The sequence below is a fragment of the Biomphalaria glabrata genome, chromosome 9 (genome assembly GCF_947242115.1).
Source record: "Biomphalaria glabrata chromosome 9, xgBioGlab47.1, whole genome shotgun sequence".
Taxonomy (NCBI): Eukaryota; Metazoa; Mollusca; class Gastropoda; family Planorbidae; genus Biomphalaria; species Biomphalaria glabrata.
In genome coordinates this window covers 31,664,304-31,686,466 of record NC_074719.1, presented here as the reverse complement: position 1 = coordinate 31,686,466, position 22,163 = coordinate 31,664,304, and the positions used below count along the sequence as shown (strand labels likewise).

The 22,163-nt window shown below is 34.8% G+C and overlaps 2 protein-coding genes and 1 long non-coding RNA gene across 6 annotated transcripts in view; 2 read left to right on the top strand and 1 right to left on the bottom strand.

The window, feature by feature from the left end:
• Positions 1-18,813, bottom strand: part of LOC106076093 (uncharacterized) — a 320,041-nt gene extending 301,228 nt beyond the window's left edge. The window contains exon 1 of the mRNA XM_056042476.1: positions 18,810-18,813. The gene's annotated coding sequence lies outside the window, so the exon portion shown is untranslated. The remainder of the gene's footprint in view (positions 1-18,809) is intronic.
• Positions 1-22,163, top strand: part of LOC106063512 (opioid-binding protein/cell adhesion molecule homolog) — a 151,629-nt gene that overhangs the window by 92,454 nt on the left and 37,012 nt on the right. For 2 of the 3 annotated variants that reach the window (XM_056042458.1, XM_056042460.1), the window contains exons 3-4: positions 7,482-7,597; positions 19,984-20,188. In XM_056042458.1, coding sequence (XP_055898433.1) covers positions 7,482-7,597; positions 19,984-20,188 — 321 coding nt within the window. The remainder of the gene's footprint in view (positions 1-7,481; positions 7,598-19,983; positions 20,189-22,163) is intronic. The other variant, XM_056042459.1, reaches the window with a different exon arrangement.
• Positions 12,322-19,974, top strand: LOC129928350 (uncharacterized). Of its 2 annotated transcripts, none has more exons than XR_008779967.1 (3): positions 12,322-13,677; positions 16,177-19,309; positions 19,379-19,974. It is a non-coding gene; the product is annotated as an uncharacterized LOC129928350 (long non-coding RNA). The 2 variants fall into 2 exon arrangements; XR_008779968.1 differs by having other exon boundaries at positions 16,177-19,332.

The following is a 22,163-nucleotide window of genomic DNA, read 5'->3' as shown; positions in this document are numbered from 1 at the left end:
GCAGTATTTCAAACAACCACGCTAACCCAGTTGTAACCTGCACTTTTTGCCCAGTCTGATGCAGACAAAGCCGTTGTTTGCCAGGGGTCTATACAATTTTTGTCTGCACCTCTCGTCGGCAACATTTTTTTCTTATGGTCTCAAAGCCTGTATCTCGACCTTGCTGAAAGCTGTCCAACTGTTTCAGAGACCATCTACTGCCAACTGCTTTCGTCTATGCTAGTGAGGACAAAATGGTATCTGAGTTGATCTTTATAGAGCTTCCTGTGGCTACTCGGTTACGACATCTTCTTTTAAACTCGCCAAAAAGCTCGTTTTTTTCTCCCAAACGGGATAGTTGTCGACCTGGGCAGCTGTTGAATGAAGTGTATTGCTTCTGCACTGTACACCTGTCGCTAGCAGAACATGGTTATTTGTAAGGTAGTCTTGACAGCGTATTCCCATTAGCACCAGGGCCCCGCACAGCTATGAACCGGATCTCTTCAATACATCTTTCCATTCAGATCTTGGACTGAACGTCTCCATGCTCCTAGCTGGTGTAGATCTACCTCGACATCGCCACTCGTGGTCTGCCTGTGGGGCGCTCTGCCTGTGGGGCGCCTGTCTTTTGGTGTTCTGGTAAACAATCTTTGCGCCTTTGTTCTCTCTCTAGTTCTGATCATGTCAGTTGTGTACCTGCGTCTATAACACCTTCCAGCTCTCTAGTTCTGATCATGTCAGTTGTGTACCTGCGTCTATAACACCTTCCAGTTCCATTTCTCCCAGGATAAAAGGGTAACTTTACTTTTTTACTTGATTACATATGCCAGTGACACATTAGCTAAAGATGTACTACTTCTATGAGTACATAGGTAAAGTACGACTAAAAGTACACAAGTGACTAAAAGACAAAACAGATGTACACAGAGATGGTGAGAGTAGGAGGGTTTGAAAGAGAAAAAAAAGAATAAGAGAGAAAGAAGAGAGAGAAGAATCGAGAAATATAGAAAAAAAAACATGACATAGCATATTAAAGAAATGTAAATATATACGTGTGTTTATATATACACACACCAATCTGTAGGCCTTTATAGATTGCATTCTTTAATTGATGTTGACGACCTGACAGCGATGTCCCTGCAGTCAGAAAGAAAGAATTAATTAGGGTGTTGAGTGAGTTTTAGGGAAAATTAAATTTCAGGAAATCGTTGAAAAGTTTGGGGCGATCATAAATAATGACTTTCCACTGGACGCGTTGATTGTCCACTGATGATGGGTCAGGGGGGCGAACATGGGCAAGGGAGAGAATTAAGGCCGGCTAGTAGATAAATCAAAGGGAATCAATCTTCACCTAGACTTCTCTTGGAGAGATAAGAGTAATCCCCCGTGATTTCATCCAGTGCGGTCCTAGGAAAGAAAAAAAAACCGGATTGCCTGTGACGTCACGGCACTGTGCCGGTTTCCGCGGACATAAACTTGCCAGGTTTTTTTGAAACCGAGGCTCTGCTCCAAGGAATTAATTTGACGTCTGCCAGCGATATGGCTAGGCGACATTTCCTCGTGAGGCTTCATCCCTAGCTCAGGTACTGACTGTTAGTAGACTACTGTGAAGATAATGTCCCCTGAATATAGTTTCTATGGCTTCTATCATTTTAACATTTGATCATCTACTTATGATCTAATAAAGGAGGGAACTACATAGTTTTTTTTTATGATTTTTAATTTAAATTTTAACAATCACACATTTTTTTATTGACAAGAAATCCTTCAGTAACTCCCATTGTCAAGTTAGTGCTTCTCATCAGCAGTTACATATTTGTATTTATTAGAGTGAAGTTTTAGTTAATCTTTGTATACTATCAATGTACTTATATTTGATCTTTGTATACTATCAATGTACTTATATTTGATCTTTGTATACTATCAATGTACTTATATTTGATCTTTGTATACTATCAATGTACTTATATTTGATCTTTGTATACTATCAATGTACTTATATTTGATCTTTGTATACTATCAATGTACTTATATTTGATCTTTGTATACTAATAATGTACTTATATTTGATCTTTGTATACTAATAATGTACTTATATTTGATCTTTGTATACTAATAATGTACTTATATTTGATCTTTGTATACTAATAATGTACTTATATTTGATCTTTGTATACTAATAATGTACTTATATTTGATCTTTGTATACTAATAATGTACTTATATTTGATCTTTGTATACTAATAATGTACTTATATTTGATCTTTGTATACTAATAATGTACTTATATTTGATCTTTGTATACTAATAATGTACTTATATTTGATCTTTGTATACTAATAATGTACTTATATTTGATCTTTGTATACTAATAATGTACTTATATTTGATCTTTGTATACTAATAATGTACTTATATTTGATCTTTGTATACTAATAATGTACTTATATTTGATCTTTGTATACTATCAATGTACTTATATTTGATCTTTGAATACTATCAATGTACTTATATTTGATCTTTGTATACTATCAATGTACTTATATTTGATCTTTGTATACTATCAATGTACTTATATTTGATCTTTGTATACTATCAATGTACTTATATTTGATCTTTGTATACTAATAATGTACTTATATTTGATCTTTGTATACTAATAATGTACTTATATTTGATCTTTGTATACTAATAATGTACTTATATTTGATCTTTGTATACTAATAATGTACTTATATTTGATCTTTGTATACTAATAATGTACTTATATTTGATCTTTGTATACTAATAATGTACTTATATTTGATCTTTGTATACTAATAATGTACTTATATTTGATCTTTGTATACTAATAATGTACTTATATTTGATCTTTGTATACTAATAATGTACTTATATTTGATCTTTGTATACTAATAATGTACTTATATTTGATCTTTGTATACTATCAATGTACTTATATTTGATCTTTGAATACTATCAATGTACTTATATTTGATCTTTGTATACTATCAATGTACTTATATTTGATCTTTGTATACTATCAATGTACTTATATTTGATCTTTGTATACTAATAATGTACTTATATTTGATCTTTGTATACTAATAATGTACTTATATTTGATCTTTGTATACTAATAACGTACTTATATTTGATCTTTGTATACTAATAATGTACTTATATTTGATCTTTGTATACTAATAATGTACTTATATTTGATCTTTGTATACTAATAATGTACTTATATTTGATCTTTGTATACTAATAATGTACTTATATTTGATCTTTGTATACTAATAATGTACTTATATTTGATCTTTGAATACTATCAATGTACTTATATTTGATCTTTGTATACTATCAATGTACTTATATTTGATCTTTGTATACTATCAATGTACTTATATTTGATCTTTGTATACTATCAATGTACTTATATTTGATCTTTGTATACTAACAATGTACTTATATTTGATCTTTGTATACTATCAATGTACTTATATTTGATCTTTGTATACTATCAATGTACTTATATTTGATCTTTGTATACTATCAATGTACTTATATTTGATCTTTGTATACTATCAATGTACTTATATTTGATCTTTGTATACTATCAATGTACTTATATTTGATCTTTGTATACTATCAATGTACTTATATTTGATCTTTGTATACTAACAATGTACTTATATTTGATCTTTGTATACTATCAATGTACTTATATTTGATCTTTGTATTAACCCAATGAAAGGTTCTTCTTGCCTATTTACATCATTGGAAAGTGTCAGTGTTTGTTTCTTTTAATATGGCAACGCAACAGTACAATGTGTGTGTGTGTGTCTCTCTCTCCCTATACGTCTCCATCTCTTCTCTTTCTCTCTCTGTCTCTTTCTCTCTCTCCCTATCCGTCTCCACCTCTTCTCTCTCTCTCTCTCTCTCCTTTTCCATCTTTCTCTCTGTCTCTATCACACTTCTTATTTCCAAATGGTACTTCTCCAACTCTTGGAAATATTCTATGCTTATTTAGTTTGACCAGATTTAATACCACTTTGAAATGTATTTGACAAGCTATGAAGTCAGAGATATAAACAACAACGTGACTACTACTTTTTTGCTAGCACCAAACTTTGATGGCGACAACTTTTTTTGTTGTTTATGTTTCCACTTTCTCCACCATTCCTACACCTCATGTTTACTGATGTTACTGATGTCACTAATATCACTTACCTATATACCAACTCTTTTGATTTTTTAATCCTTTAAGTCAGTAACAGAAAAAATGATCAGTTGAAAGTTGGCAATATAAAAAAAATATGAAAAATTAAAAGCTTGAACCAACACAAGACAAACTAGAACCACAGGGATTGGAAGGAACTCTTCTGACTGAAGAAACAGATGTGATTAGAAAGTGGACAGAATATTGCAAAGATCTGTACAACTTGGAAATAAAATCCCAACAGTCAAATAAAAAAAAACAACCTTGAGACAACAGAGAACTTTGCAAGGCTCCATTCTAGAGTCAGAAGTGGAGGAAACAATAAAATCACTTAAAGGTCAAACCATTCAAAAAAGCTTTTGACCAGAGGCTTGTCCTGATGGCATGTGATGAAGGAGTTCAACATAGATCTAAAAAAACAACATGATTGATGTTATCAAAGCCCTATGTCAAAATGTAAACAGCTCAGTACTTCTGAACAAACAAATTGGAGAAAGTTTTAGGACATCATTAGGAGTGCGGCAAGGATGCATTGTCTCTCCAGCTCTTTTTCATATATTTCTGGAACATATTGTAATGGAAACTCTAGAAGGATTTACTTCTAGCTTGATCATGGGTGGCCTATTTCCAATCTCAGTTTTGTAGATAGAGAAAACGCAGACCAGGTATAAGACCTTACTTTAAAAACTGGATGCAGCAGCTAGAGCAGTTGGCGTGGAAATCAGTGCTGAAAAAGCAAAAAATACTAATTTGCATGTGTAGATAGTACGAGAAGTATTCAAGAGAAAAAGAAAATAGTTTGTTGTTGTTTATTTTTTTTTTACATATTTCGGATATTCCTTCAGAGTTGAAGAGAATTACTTTCTAGCCCAAACCTCCCGCAATACGGCGGGGGATGTCAGCGGGCAAGCTCGGGACCATCTTAAGTATTCGTGACCATCAAACGACAGACTAGAGCGCATGCCTCACGACCAAGCAGTTTTAGTTTCGCAATAGTGGGAAGAGTATGTAATTAATTACAGATGTAAGCAAGGTTTAAGTTAAACTGGGTATTGAATACAATTTAAAAAAACAACATAATTTTGTTACATTCACTCAAACATTATTATAAATGTGCATGGAGATGTCATGGACTGGGTGCGGTTAGGTTTTCAAAGTTTAATTAATGAGATGATCTGAGTTGTTATTAACTTGTAGGTATATGAGAGCCCAAACATTAGAACAAAGCAATGTAAGACTGAGCTTGGCAGTAATTAAGTATCTCAATATCTTAATATGTACGTTTTTCAAAATATAACAATTCATGTGGAACAGAGACCTAATGGACAAGTGATGGTAAGGAATAAAAAGATGGAATGGTACATAATTGGTTTATGGTACTTAGAATAATTCTTGTTTCTGTAAAGCACATCAACTGATCAGCTTCTTTTCAAACCCTGTGTTGGCAGTGTAAATGTTATCTGAATCAACACTGATAGCAGATAACTCTTGTTTATCTCCTAGGAAGGAAATGTGATGGTGTTATTTCCCCTTGTAAGATCAACCCAGTCAGAAGAATGTTGATACAACTGATTAAACTAACAACAACGGGGCACAGGACAAAATTGATTCTAAAAATACTTTATTTTGACTGGCCCTCTTAATATTATGGCTGTTCACGAAGTTGACCAACGGTCAAATACTACGTGCAGTGGTAGGACTAGCTCGCTACTGTAAGGGCTGGATGAGAGCATAAATAAAATCGCGTGAGTCGTCTTAGTTGACCTACTTTGTTGGAGACTGGTTTTGAAGAAATCAATTGTTCAATGTGAATCTCAAAGAGTAATGTCACATATAACATTGACACGTGTCACTTATATCTTGGCATACACACTGTGTAGACATGTGTCACTTATATCTTGACATACACACTGTGTAGACATGTGTCACTTATATCTTGACATACACACTGTGTAGACATGTGTCACTTATATCTTGGCATACACACTGTGTAGACATGTGTCACTTATATCTTGACATACACACTGTGTAGACATGTGTCACTTATTTCTTGACATACACACTGTGTAGACATGTGTCACTTATATCTTGGCATACACACTGTGTAGACATGTGTCACTTATATCTTGACATACACACTGTGTAGACATGTGTCACTTATTTCTTGACATACACACTGTGTAGACATGTGTCACTTATATCTTGGCATACACACTGTGTAGACATGTGTCACTTATATCTTGACATACACACTGTGTAGACATGTGTCACTTATATCTTGACATACACACTGTGTAGACATGTGTCACTTATATCTTGACATACACACTGTGTAGACATAGTCACTTATATCTTGGCATACACACTGTGTAGACATGTGTCACTTATTTCTTGACATACACACTGTGTAGACATAGTCACTTATATCTTGACATACACACTGTGTAGACATGTGTCACTTATATCTTGGCATACACACTGTGCAGACATGTGTCACTTATTTCTTGACATACACACTGTGTAGACATGTGTCACTTATTTCTTGACATACACACTGTGTAGACATAGTCACTTATTTATTGACATACACACTGTGTAGACATGTGTCACTTATATCTTGGCATACACACTGTGTAGACATGTGTCACTTATTTCTTGACATACACACTGTGTAGACATGTGTCACTGAGATGTTAGATGTGTAGCTAAAGACAGCTGTTAGATGCGCTACTGAAGACCGCTATTAGATGTGCTACTAAAGACAGCTGTTAGATGTGCTACTGAAGACCGCTATTAGATGTGTTACTAAAGACAGCTGTTAGATGTGCTACTGAAGACCGCTATTAGTTGTGTTACTAAAGACATTTATTAGATTTGTAACTAAAGACAGCTGGTGGATGTTAAATTGAAAACAAAAGTAACATAATTGTTGGTCTCTGCAGAAGATAATAATAACAATAAAGTTATAGAAACAGTTTACCAGATTACTTTAAACCTACATACTACATATACCTTGAGTCTAAACCCTAACTGGTCGTGGTGGGATCATGAGTTTAATTTTATGGATGTTCTTTAGTGAAACCAACTTTAATGGATCTCAGAACATTCTCATAAACCATCACTCACAGAGATCAGCTTTACATCATCTGCACCATGGACTGAAAAACTTTTTTTATTCAAGGCCAGACATGAATCCATTGTATACATATTTGATAAGCAACGCATTTTAGCTCAGTGATGCCATTCACCAGTTACATGGCGTCTTTTCTTTCTTCCCCAGCTGTGACGTCAGTGCGCCCAAGAATGGACAATGATGTGCACAATGTGACCGTGATAGAAGGTCACGAGGCCATCTTACCTTGTGTAGTCAACAATTTAGGTCGACATCAGGTAAAGGTAATTGCATGCGCTTCTATTTCCTGTACTAGATGGACAGACAGGTCATTGAAGGTAAGACTGACCTGTCTATGTAATCTGACCTATCGCAGCTCTTTCTCTGAAATTTCATTTCTTTATGTGTAATCTTTCCTATTGCCTTGATCAATAATTTCTTGTGGCAGAACACTACTCTAGCTGAATTGTAACCTTTCCTTTTGCCTTGACTTATCTTCTCTTTTGGCTGTACTATGTGTAATATTTCCTTTTGCCTTGAATAATCTGTTTCTTGTGACAGTACACAATCTGTGTGTATTTTCATCTTTCCTATTGCCTTGACTATGTTTATGTCACAGCTCTGTTTGTATTGTACTCTTTAGTGTTGCCTTTTATGATCTTATCATGTAGGAGAAGTCATATTATTTGTGTGTGAGGCAGCCATCACTAATGAAGATGTTTCCTAAGAGAGAAAGCAACAATTTTACTTTCTAATTCTGGAAGTCACTGAACAACTTTTCTTCTAAATTAGCCAGAAATCTGTGAGGCTCTAGTGTTGAAGATGAAATCTGGGAGGCTCTAGTGTTGAAGATTTCTGCAATCCTTTTTTCCTATTATTAGAATAAAGCAATTTTTGCTTGGTATTATTTGTTTGAGTCTTTGAAAAAATCTTTTATTAAAAATCTTTCTTCATTTTTTTTTATATTACTGTCTGACTCCGCCATGGCCTGTACCTCTATTACATCAATGTCCAGCAATGTAGCAATATCCTTGCAATGCCCTGCTCAGCCTAGACCTCTATCAAAATCACGGCAATGCCCTGCCCTCTACCAACATTACTGGATGCCCTGCTCTGTACTCATATCACTCCAATGCGATGTCCAGCCCAGACTTCTACCAATATCGCAGCAATACTTTGTTCTATACCGATATTGGTCTGATATCACTGAGATGCTCTGTGAGGCCTTGACCAAGTCTATTGTCTTACTCTGCCCTGTCATGGTATTACCAATGTCACTACAATGCCCAGCCCTCTACCAATGTCACTACAATGCCCTGCCATTTACCAATGTCACTGCAATGCCCTGCCCTCTACCAATGTCACCAATGTCACTGCAATGCCCTGCCCGCTACCAATGTCACTACAATACTCTGCCCTCTACCAATGTCACTGTATGCCCTGTTCTCTACCAATGTCACTACAATATCCTGCCCTCTACCAATGTCACTACAATACCCTGCCCTCTACCAATGTGACTGTATGCCCTGTTCTCTACCAATGTCACTGCAATGCCCTGTCCTGCACTAATATCACTGGAAAGCCGTTGGAGGGTAGTATTTTTAAAGTCTTGGCCCCTTTTTCTCGGGACCCTGACAGTTGTTAACTAGAATCAACAGTTATCTTAACTAAACTAGTTTACATCACGGAACATAGCACGCTACTTGGGCAAGTGTTGAAGTAAAGGAGGAGTATGATTCTGGCCTAGGCGACACACACTAGAACAATGTTCATTCAGTCAAAGAAATAAATGTGTATTTTGCATGTTTATATTTTTAAACTTAATGGTAATGAAAACAATTTATTAACCACACCTCTTGTCTGCATTTGGTGATTGTCCACATTTCTAGAAGGAACATTTTTTATGTGAAAGTTCATTTCAAAGCTCTACAAGATTTCATTTCGAGTCCAATACATACTTTGTTTTATCCTATTTAGGTCGATTGTATTCTATTTCTCGCATTTTAAAACTGAATGCATACATTTATTGTCTAATAAAAACATGTTATGTGTAAAGTATTTAGTAATAGAATATCGAGAACTGATATACCTCCACAAAACAAAATTCAAATTATGAATGAACCAACTCAAGTTGTCTTTAAGAGTCAACAATTGAAACGTCAAGGCTTGAAAACTAGTCCGTCATCCTCCTGTCGAGGTTCCAAATAGAACTTCTCAGCTGAAACAACATCTCTTGGGACAACTGTAACAGCATGGAACACGCGTTGAAAATTTAAGAAATTTTAGTTGAAAATGTTAAGAGACTGGAGCATAACCTCAACAGAAGATTTACTTACAAAGTCTACACCATCTTGTGACACCGAATAATCAAATTGTATTATAATGTCATCAAATTATAATCTTGTCCAAAAAAAAAAACAACTTTGAAAAAAAAAAGGAAAAAAAAATTGTGTAATTAAAACTTTTTGACAGTAGCCAAACAAATGTTTACATCACAGATTCAAAATTTAATATTTTTTTATAGATTGAATTCTGAATAGAAAAACATTCTCTAGAAGTAAAACAAGAACTACTCTCTCTAATAACCTCTAATGAATCCTGTGAAAGTGTCTACAACCTGAGCCATAAGTCCAAGTAAAACGTAATTACCTCGATACGAGCTGCACCAGAATTACTTGGACATAACTGTCGTTATTAAACAGAGACAATTAAAACTCAGACAAAAATATTGTTACCAACTTCAGAACCAAATAGCTGCATTGAATACATTGTCCATGTGAAGAAACATAACAAAATAAGTTGAACTTTCGATTATTTTAATGTCTCCATTATCTGTAGAAATAATTAAGCCACGTCTGCAAATGTTGTTAACAAATTATAAATAATCTTCCATAATTACTCATCGTCCTAACCTTCATTAATAACGAACGAAGATTAATTATTAAAGATCTACTGTGAGAAATAATTATCTAGAATTAGAGTTTTTGTTTGGTCGTGCAGCACAAAGTAAACACAAAAGTGATGTTCAATATTTCCAGGACCTACGTGTGGTGAATTGATCAACTATTAGACTGGACCCACACTTTGGTTAATTTAGTAACAGTTTTAAATGGACCCACACTTAGGTTAATTTAGTAACAGTTTTAAATTGACCCACACTTAGGTTAAGGGGAGGTATCCCTAGAGAAAATTGAGTTTTAGGTCTAGGATATCGATTTTTAACTAATAACATAATTAAGTAGATCAATCATTTTTCTTTACATTACAATCATTTTTATTGCTTAAATCTGTGTCTAAAACATGTTTTTTAAATGTTTTTGTAAGGTCTATGAAACAAAATCTTAATAAAATTTATACTTTAAACTCATTTTTCTCAAAATGTTAGTTTTTGCTCATGTCATTGTGCTTTACTAGGAATTTCTCCTAAACTACTTGATAGATTTTGATGAAATTTGAAACACTTCTTAAGGACATCATTAACTTTACTCGTACAATGATTTTTTTTCAATATTTTATTTACTTTTTTTTTTTAAAGAATTTTTAATTAATATTTATCCTGTTTTTTTAGGTCTAAAAAATACTAAAAATTCAAAAATTTGTAAAAAATTTAACATACTTAAATCTTTAATTCTGACGTTGTATCGATTTAGAGGATCCTTTTTTCTTATCTTTTAATTCAATTTCATGTATTTCTAATCAATAGTTTTTACAAAATTCAGACTTTTAATTTGTATACAATAAACAATATGGCCGCCGTTACCATGGCAACCATTATTCAAAAAAAACTTTTTTTTAGCATTATTTATTTTAGAATATCATTATATGTTACCATAACAAATTTCAAAGGCCTAGCTTCAGAAATAACAAAAATAAGATTTTCAGGGATACTTCCCCTTAATTTATTAACAGTTTTAAATTGACCCACACTTAGGTTAATTGAGTAACAGTTTAAATGAACCCACACTTAGGTCAATTTATTAACAGTTTTAAATAGTCCCACACTTAGGTTAATTTAGTAACAGTTTAAAATTCAGTGGCGTAGCAAGATACATATAGCCCCGGGTTCAAGAAAATGATGGTGGGCCCCTCCCCTACAATGGGTAAAATAAAAACATATCAAAATATCAAGTATGCATCAGTACATTTTTTTAAAAAGGCATTCTCTCTGTCGGTACTAGATTTTAGAAGTAATGGAGTCATTACATTCGATTCACTTCTGAGACGCTTACTTGGACTTAGGTCCTCCAGCGCAGTTTTGCAGTGTCCAGCAGAAATCATTCCCAATGTTAATCATCGCGTTTACATCCCTTTGTTGCATTGCTTTTTGTTTCACTGTTAGATATCAACACTTGGTCAATTCTATAAGACTTTGATAGATTCCAAGTGCCATTGTGAGCCTCTATTGGTCATGGGCCCGGGTTCCTTCGCGCCATGGATGCTACGCAACTGGTTTAAATGGACCCACACTTAGGTTAATTTAGTAACAGTTTTAATGGACCCACACTTAGGTCAGTTTACTATCAGTGTCTGGGCTCCAGTATGGTCAGACTTGTTTCCACCTTGTGCTATAATTAGATCTAAAGGGTCTGCCCAGTGAAATTTAAGAAATTCTTCTTGTTGCTGTTGTGACTGTGGCTCAGGTAAGTGTGTGTGTGTGAGAGAGGTTGTGTGATTGTGGCTCAGGCAAGTGTGTATGTGTGTGTGAGGTTGTGTGAAGTGCTGCAGTGTGGTCCCAATGTCTGCATGAGAAAGTAAGAGAGAACAAACATGAAAACTAAAATTCTTTTTAAAAAGACAATGCCTCCTTTATAAACCTGAGGACTATTTGTCACAGCGAATATTTCCCTCTCGTAAACTAATAAAATAAAAAAGGAATATTTTTACACCCCCCATCCCCGTCCCCACGAAAACAATCTCCTGGTTATGCCAATGTCTACTCAGAGTGAATACAATTCTAGTTTGTCGATATAGATTTGGAAACACAAAAAAACATTAGTCTTGGACTGGATCTTTTTAGAGCTATGGTTTAGAAGATTTTAGTTTTGGTGAAATAGATCCAGACTTGGCAACTTATTTCTACTTAAGGTGGTGCGCACAATGTAGTTTAAAGACCAAATTAATTCATTCTGCTTTTAATTGTTAAGAAGTATTCTACGTTGTTATATTTCTAGGTAAGTGCACACAAGCTTATAGTCTCAAGTAAAGTTGTGAACATTTTGAATCAATCAATTTAATCCATTGATTTTGGTTTAACATTTTCCATGACTTCAAGTAATTTTATATAGTTATGTTCTTAGCCTATTCGGTGTAGATGTATTTCTAAAGTAGATTTATGTTCTAGTTCTAAAATGAACACATTCCATTGGAAGTCAACTCAAGGTTGTGGACTTGAACTTATTGCATGGACTTGAAACTTTCATGTTCAGAAACTCTTGCATTGCCATGGAAACTTTGTATGTGTATCTCTCTATGTGTAACTTCCTGTAATTATGTCACTTAATAGTAATCTTTGACCAAAACTTTTATCAATGTCGCTACGTTCTTCTGCCAACTATGTAAATGCTGCTTTTTTTTCTACTTTACATTATGCTAATAGAAAATGTTCCTGACAGTGTCGGACTCCAATTTTTAAGATTCTAATTTGGTCTAAAACTGTTTTCATAAAATAAAATTGTCTAAATAGTAAGAAATTAAATTGCTTATTATTTGAAAAAAAATAATAAAATTATTTGCTAACTATTTTACATCCTTTATTTCTGTTTTGTTTTTTTTAATCTGCAATTTAATGTTATGAATGTGATTAAGTCCTCATGGCGCAGTATATTGCATGAAGGGCATAGCAGCTTCAAATTGTCTCCCTTGAAAATAGATCATTTTGATTGGATGAATCCTGTGGCGGGTACACCAACTAAATTTAACTGCACTGAGCTGCAGTCCCTGTGCGCTCCACTTCCAATGTGTGTGTGTGTGTGTGTTTACCACGCGCAATGCAAAACAAGATGAGTTGGTGAACGAATGTGTGGTATTCACTGAGCTCAATTAAAGTTTTTGGTCACATCACAAGTGAGGGGACACAACTTGGTCTACTTTAACTAGAATTTTCCTGCTAGATTATATTTTTTATTTGATCTAGACTTTGTATTTTTAAACTAAATTTTACAAATATATATAATTTTCATAAATTAAAAAAAAATTTAATGTAATACATATAACTTATGATAGTTGACATTCGTTCAGGTCATGTTTAAATGTTGTTGTAATCCTTAAAGATCCAAGATGATTAAACGTAGTCCCAGTTTACTTACACAATAGTTGCAAATCAAACTCTAGACACAAAAAGTTGTCTCGTTAATGATGTCACTAGGTCTCACTGGCGGATCCAGGGGGGGGGGCGGTAGGGGCGATCGCCCCCCCCCACTCGGCCGACCCCCCCCCCCCCCCCGAAGGGGGGGCGGACGAATTTTAGTATAGAATTCACACAATTTGTATACGAATTCATTACTTATGTTAATAATATATACTAATTATTTATATTTCAGCCTATTTTTAGATTATTTCGCCCCCCCCTCTAGTATGTTGGCCGATTTGGTGGGGTCGGGAGGGGGCGATGGTATCAATCCCGCCCCCCCCCCCCCCCCCATAAACTTTCGAGTGGGGGGGGCGGTCCAATTTCTTTGTAGAAATCACAGCTTGCTAACAGAATCAAGTAAATATCTATGTGATTAAAACTTGTTATTGATATTTTAACCGATCTTTGTATTATGTCGTTCCCTGTTTGCCAATTTATCTCTACTACCCTTCCCACCTAAACCTTTTGAGGGGGGTGGCGGTCCTACTTTAATGGAGAAATCATAGTTTTTGAACAAAATTAGTTGAATTAATATATAGATTTATATTATGTCTCTCGCCTTCTTGTATCTTGGCCGTTTCGGTGAGGTTGGGGAGGGGGAAATTGCATGTACTGCCCTCCCCAATCTAGCCCTCTGAGTGGGGGGGGCGGTCCTATTTTTATGGAGAATCATAGTTTGTGAACAAAATTAGTTGAATATCTATATAATATAAACTACATATTGATATGTGAACTCATTGTATATTATGTCGTACCACACTCTAATCTCAAATTTTATCATTAGTAAAATTTAAATGAAAAAGGGTTGTACCTGGTGGGAGGGGCGATTCATGCAATCGCCTTTCCCCCATCGGACAAACCAATACTTTTTCTTTTTGTATTACAGTTAGAAAATTACAAAACAAAAACATCTTTCACTAATATAATTTATATGTACTATAAATTAAATTCTTATATCGAGTCGCCACACCCCTATTCTTTAATGCCAAATGCAATCTTTATCAGAAATTATTAAAGGAGCGAGGATTAATCGTTTTCACTCTACCGCCCCTCCCATTTCCAGACAGAGTTTATGTATAAGAGTCACGATTGAGATGAGTTCTAAACCCAAATCATTTTTTCATAGTCGCCTTTTTCTAACCTTTACTCAATCTGATATTTTTCTAGTTAAATAAATTTGGGACTATAACTCACAATTTATACTTTGATTTTATTGAATATTATTTATCGAATAATTTTTTTTCGGCGGAGATCCTCAAAGCCAAAATCTAAATATGTGGGGTATCTTATCTTTTCAAGGAACAAATCGGATTTTTTGCAATGTATTAAGGGCCTATAAATTCATATTAGAATATTTTTCAAGTACAACATTATTCAAAAGGTCCTTTTTTAATAGTATGAATAATGAGTTTTAGGTCAGGAGAATACGTTTCTTCAGTGAAGTATGCAAGAAAACTCTTTTGGCGGCGGGGCTTCGCCCCGAACTCCATTGATGAAAAATGAGCTGTAAATGTCAGGAGAATACTTTTCTGCAGTGAAAAAAGCAAGAAAACGCTTTTGGCGTCGGGGCTTCGCCCCGAACTCCATTGATGAATAATGAGTTGTAGATGTCAGGAGAATGCGTTTCTACAGTGAAGAATGCAAGAAAACGCTTTTGGCGGCGGGGCTTCGCCCCGAACTCCACTGATGAAAGATGAGCTGTAGATGTCAGGAGAATGCGTTTCTACAGTGAAGAATGCAAGAAAACGCTTTTGGCGGCGGGGCTTCGCCCCGAACTCCACTGATGAAACATGAGCTGTAAATGTCAGGAGAATACTTTTCTGCAGTGAAAAAAGCAAGAAAACGCTTTTGGCTTCGCCCCGAACCCACTGATGAATAATGAGTTGTAGATGTCAGGAGAATGCGTTTCTACAGTGAAGAATGCAAGAAAACGCTTTTGGCGGCGGGGCTTCGCCCCGAACTCCACTGATGAAAGATGAGCTGTAGATGTCAGGAGAATGCGTTTCTACAGTGAAGAATGCAAGAAAACGCTTTTGGCGGCGGGGCTTCGCCCCGAACTCCACTGATGAAAGATGAGCTGTAGATGTCAGGAGAATGCGTTTCTACAGTGAAGAATGCAAGAAAACGCTTTTGGCGGCGGGGCTTCGCCCCGAACTCCACTGATGAAACATGAGCTGTAAATGTCAGGAGAATACTTTTCTGCAGTGAAAAAAGCAAGAAAACGCTTTTGGCTTCGCCCCGAACCCCACTTGAAAACCTTATAGCGATGCTCGAGTTGTTTTGTTTTTCACCAAAGGTTGAGAAATGCTGCTTTTAAAAAATTCTCATATATATATATATATATATATATATATATATATATATAATATAATATATATATATATATATATATATATATATATATTTATATATACGCACGTTTATGCATAGGGTTAGGGTTTACAGGGCATTAGGGTTAGGGTTTGGAAAAAAATCGCCCCCCCCACTCAAAAGTTCTGGATCCGCCAGTGCTAGGTCTACACAAGTTTTTTAATAACATAAAGCTGATTGATTCATTAAAACATTGCTTAATATCTAATTTATTTAAATTGCATTATAATTTATGAAGCTCTTTTCTGTTCAGCTAATTAGATTGTTTGTATAAGCATTTCATTACATTCATCTTAGTCAGTACATCTACACAGTTAAGCTCAAACTCTCTCTCCTTCTCTCTCTCTCCTTCTCTCTCTCTCCTTCTCTCTCTCTCTCTCTCTCCTTCTCTCTCTCTGTGTGTTTGTGTTTTATAACAACTTTGTGTGTGAGTTAGTTTTGAATTATCCTAACCTTATATGCTGTTATTACGAATGGGTATGATTTCTTAATTTGTATTGTCTTATATTATCTTGTATAATCCTGTAACTTTTCCAATTTTGAATAAATTTAAAATTGTTTCATCTTATTAATTTTGTGGTTAGTTTGGTCCAATTTGAAATGTAGCGACCATATTAAAAGATGTATCTGTAATTGTAAGCTCAAGATGAAAAGATAGCCGAGCCGATGTTGGTCATTGTGAATTCGTTGCCAAGTTGATTTGGGTCCCTTCAGACGTGCTCTCGGATCAGTGCAGGACAGGTCAGGGGTCATCTCACAGTCTGTTTCAACCTTTTGTTTGAAGACGCCCATGCGAAGTGTGTTAAAAAGCTAGTGAAAACAAATTTTAATTCTTTCAAAAGAGATGCCGATACTGTGTGGATACATTACATTCGTTGTACTTTCTCAATCCTATTATTCTTCGACGTAAATGTGATTACACTTTTACTATTTTTTTCATTATTACATGTGTGGTATTGTTGTTGGTTTTGGAAAGGGGAGGGGGGGGGTTACCGTTTATAAAATAAAAACAATTGGACTGGAGAGTCTGCTTATACAAATAGTGTCACGTCACATGCAGTATAGGTTTTAAGTTATCAACTTTCTGAAGTACAAAAAGAAATCGCCATGATGAACAGATTATGTCTAGTCTCAAATCTAAAGGTGATCTCACTTTTGTGTTGTAAACTTTCTGTAGTCAAAACATATCTCCGTTCTACAACACTCATAGAGCGATTGTTTTTCTCTCCATAACTATTGAATAGAAGATTAATAAACAATGTCACGCAACCAATGTTAGATCTAGATGTAGACCTAGTTCTTTAGCCAAATTTTATTTTATTTCTTTTTTTAATTTGAAAAATGATAACGTTCGAACTAGAGTTCTCCCAGTGTGGCCAACGAGCTAGTCATTCTTTTTTCAGTGCTATACATCAACTGTTCAATTTATTTGAAAAATTGTTAGAGCCGTTTTTGATAGCCGTTCTTAGGTTCCTTCACCTAAGAAGATGTTACTTGAATAGAGGCATTGTAAAAAAAAATGCTAAGATCATGTCTATTCTAAAGATGATTTCACTTTTAAGTTCACTGTATACACTAAAATAAAAGGCAAGCCAACATTATAAGTCAATACATAGAGACAGGGCCGGCCTTAGGCCACTGCAACCTATGCGACCGCAGTGGGTCCCCGCACTTTCATAGGCCCCGCGCTAACTCTAGTTGTAAATTATTAAATTAAAACATTATAACTTATAACACTAATAACAGGTTTCCCGCAGCCTCTTGATTCTCTAGGAGCTCCTGAAAATCTCTAGGAATTATTAAAATCTATTGGAAACGCATAAAAATCTTCTGAAAAATAGACAAAATTGATATCTTTAAGGCATATTCTACCGCCAAAACCCCGGTAAAAATTTTAGCTTATCTGTCCACTAATGAAAGATGCACTACTTTTCCAAACTACTTTGTTGCAACTCAGACTATTTTTAACAATACCTGTAGCTGTGACATCTGGTGAAAGAAGCTTCTCGCGCCTCCAACTTAAAGAATTACTTGAGATCAACAATTCACGAAGATAGATTGAACAATGTGGCAAATCTTGCTATTGAGCGTGATCTATGTAGGAAACAGAATTTTGATGATATACTGTATGTATTTAGTAAAGAATGAATCAAATGTAAAGACGAATTTATTTTCTAGTACAAAATCTTAATTATCACTTATTATCCTTATCCCTACCCAGACTGGTCCTTACGTAATCCGTTTCGCATAAGGCCCCGCAATTGTTAGGACCGGCCCTGCATAGAGATGATGGGTTAAATTTGGACAAGACGGTTTCGAATCTCTTTGAACTAAAGTCTAGAAATAATCAAAATATTTACAAATTCTTTAAATAAAAACATAGCTTATTTAAGGAGGGGGACTCTGCACATACAACTATATCACTCAAGTATGAAGAAGTTATTTCCCTTTTTGATATCAAACAAAATAACTAATTACCAATAACCAATCAACTAATTGGTAATTGTTTTATTGACTCATGTTTTGTTAGGTACAACAAATAATTGTTTCAAATTGATCGGATAATATGTGTGGGAGAAATAATGTGTACAATTATTTAAGGGGACAAAACCCGACATATTTAACCATAACTGTGAATACTGAAGAATTAATTTCTCTTGTTGGTATCAAACAAAATAATTAATAACCGTAATTAAATACTAATTGGTTACGTTTTTTATTGATTTATGTATTGTCTACGGCAATGAATAATTGTGCAAACTTTTTACCAGACGGACAGAAAAACAGACCAAAGTGAGTAGATAGAAGTTTTGTAATAATTTTTTATTAGCTTATAAAAATTAAAGGCGCCTTTAGTCGATTACCAGAGTGTATTACTAGGTGTTATAAGCTGCCTAAGGATCAGGATTACCAGAAGTGTATTACTAGGTGCTATAAGCTGCCTAAAGATCACTGAATCCTGATTTTTCTATAGGGTTGACACTAAAGGCATTTAGATTGGATTCAAAACTTCAGTTTCACTAATCCGCACTTCTTACTCATAGTTCAAATACATTATGACCACCGGTGTATATTTTGACATTTTGTTTGACAAAACTTGGTAATAATTGGATAGAAACTTAACATAGTCTCATGTTGTTACTTGATAGGAAAATATTTCAAAACGACACAGGAAAAGTTTTGCAACAAAACTACATCAGTGAAGTCAATAGCGTTACATCAGTCAGCAAAGTTACATCAGTCAAGTCAGCAAGGTTACATCAGTCAAGTCAGCAAGGTTACATCAGTCAAGTCAGCAAGGTTACATCAGTCAAGTCAGCAAGGTTACATCAGTCAAGTCAGCAAGGTTACATCAGTCAAGTCAATAACGTTTCATCAGTCAGGTCAATGCAGACATATTGTCTTCAATAGTTTCGTCATGACTTTTCCAAATGAAGGCTAGCACTGAAAGGTTCAAGAACTCATTTGTTTCTGAAACACTGGAATCTCTCCTCAACGTTGGACCGGAAAGGAAAAAAATATCTTTTGAATTATGTGTGTGTGTGTGTGTGTCTGTCTGTTATGAGTGTTTTCCTTGTTGGAATACTTTTCTTCATTTCACTTCTATTTATAGCTTTTATAGACATTGCTTTGACATGATGTGCTAGCACTATAACATTCCATCGTATTTGATCTCTACACTCAATACTTACTGTTTCTCTCACCTTACATCTCTATTCTATTCTGGTCAATAGATCATTCAATAGTCTACTGCAGCAGTTTGGTTTGCTTAGTAGTCTCTAACTCTGCTCGAGTAGTTACTTCATAGAGTATGTCTATTTTATTTATTGCTCTCTCTCTCTCTCTCTCTCTCTCTCTCTATCTATCTATCTTTCTCTTTAATCTCTATGTAATCAAAACCTAGACATGCCCAGTACTAATCTGTTGAGGTCGTGTCCACCTGTACTGTAGGTCATCTGGCAAGATAAATGGAAGACTGTGTTAACACTCAATGATAGAAGAATCATCGACGATGAAAGGTTTAAAGTGGACAATCCAAGAGATGGACACTGGAATCTTCATTTTGACAAAGTCAAGTACGGCGACCAAGGACTGTTCATCTGCCAGATCAATACTGATCCGCCTCTGATACAGACTGTCATACTATCTGTCATAGGTCAGTGTTACGTGATCACGTGGTTCCATTCCAAAGTCTTAAAAGTATGTAAGATACCTGTAAACTTGAGAGCATATATATACATATAAGTGTGTGTGTGTGTGTGTGCGCGCTGTACATCTCAAATAAATGAGGTATCTTGGGCGACTATCTACATTCACCGAAATACCGAAGCAAGGAATAAAAACAGGGTTAAAATAAAATCCAAATCTATTAAAATGAAAAAAATAAAAAACTACTCTATACTGAGGATTCTGGGAAAAAATGTTTCGTTGTTTTTTTTTTGTTTTGTTTCATTTTCCTTTAATCTTACAAATTAGCGACGTTCCGATCGAGATACAGCAAAAACATAAAAACAAATTTTGATATTTCCTTTTTTTTAGCGCCCCCAAAAGGGGAAAAGACATTATTAGTTTTGTGTGAAATGTCCGTCCGTCCGTCCCGTTTAGATCTCGTAAACTAGAAAAGATTGTAAAAATCCGACATCATAATATTTTAGTCCATTCAAAGTTCTGATGCAACGGCTACTTTTTTTCTTTTCTAAAAGCGAAAAATCTAATTTTTTAAATCACTTATGCAAGCAGTTTTTCAGAAAAATACACCACTTTTACAACTATTCCCTATTAACAAACACTAGTGGCTCTTTAGTAGGGGAGAGCACTGCGCATCGATAAAGTATTTGTAATATATTTATGCAAACGGTTTAATACTTTTTGTTAAAAAAAATTTTTTTACATTTGTATTGCTAAGTTATGTAATTTCTGTCATACTAGCTACTACATTGACCCAAAAAAAATAAGAGAAAAAAATCTATTTAGTATGCATATAAGTTGGACATAATTTAAAACAACAATTAATAAGTAGTTTTTCATATTACCGCCCTGCTGTGTAACCTTGTTTTATCATAAATTTCGATATTTCCATATTAAGGCGGCGGAAGAAGTCAGAGAATGTGTTGTTGGGGTGTTGCTGTTTGTTTTTTTTTTGGGGGGGGTGGAGGAGGGTCAAAAGCTCTCCGGGATGAAATCTGCCAAACAAAAGTAAAAATTAAAAGTCAAGTTCCCCTTTCAGACCTTGTGGTCAAACAAAAAACAAGATTTCAAAGACAATCGTTGTGGAAACGCAAACTCAAAATGGACCCCCGAAGTTGTCCACCCAGGCTAGTAAAAAGGCAGGTTTCAATATTTTCAGAAAGTAAATCAGAAACTATGAACTACAAACTATCAACAACTAGAAACCTATCTCTGTCAGAAACTATGAACTACAAACTATCAACAACTACAACCTTATCTCTGTCAGAAACTATGAACTACAAACTATCAACAACTACAACCTTATCTCTGTCAGAAACTATGAACTACAAACTATCAACAACTACAACCTTATCTCTGTCAGAAACTATGAACTACAAACTATCAGCAACTAGAACCTTATCTGCGTCAGAAACTATGAACTACAAACTATCAACAACTAGAACCTTATCTGCGTCAGAAACTATGAACTACAAACTATCAACAACTACAACCTTATCTCCGTCAGAAACTATGAACTACAAACTATCAACAACTAGAACGCTATCTCTGTCAGAAACTATGAACTACAAACTATCAACAACTACAACCTTATCTCCGTCAGAAACTATGAACTACAAACTATCAACAACTAGAACCTTATCTGCGTCAGAAACTATGAACTACAAACTATCAACAACTAGAAACCTATCTCTGTCAGAAACTATGAACTACAAACTATCAACAACTAGAACCTTATCTCTGTCAGAAACTATGAACTACAAACTATCAACAACTAGAAACCTATCTCTGTCAGAAACTATGAACTACAAACTATCAACAACTAGAACCTTATCTCTGTCAGAAACTATGAACTACAAACTATCAGCAACTACAACCTTATCTCTGTCAGAAACTATGAACTACAAACTATCAGCAACTACAACCTTATCTCTGTCAGAAAC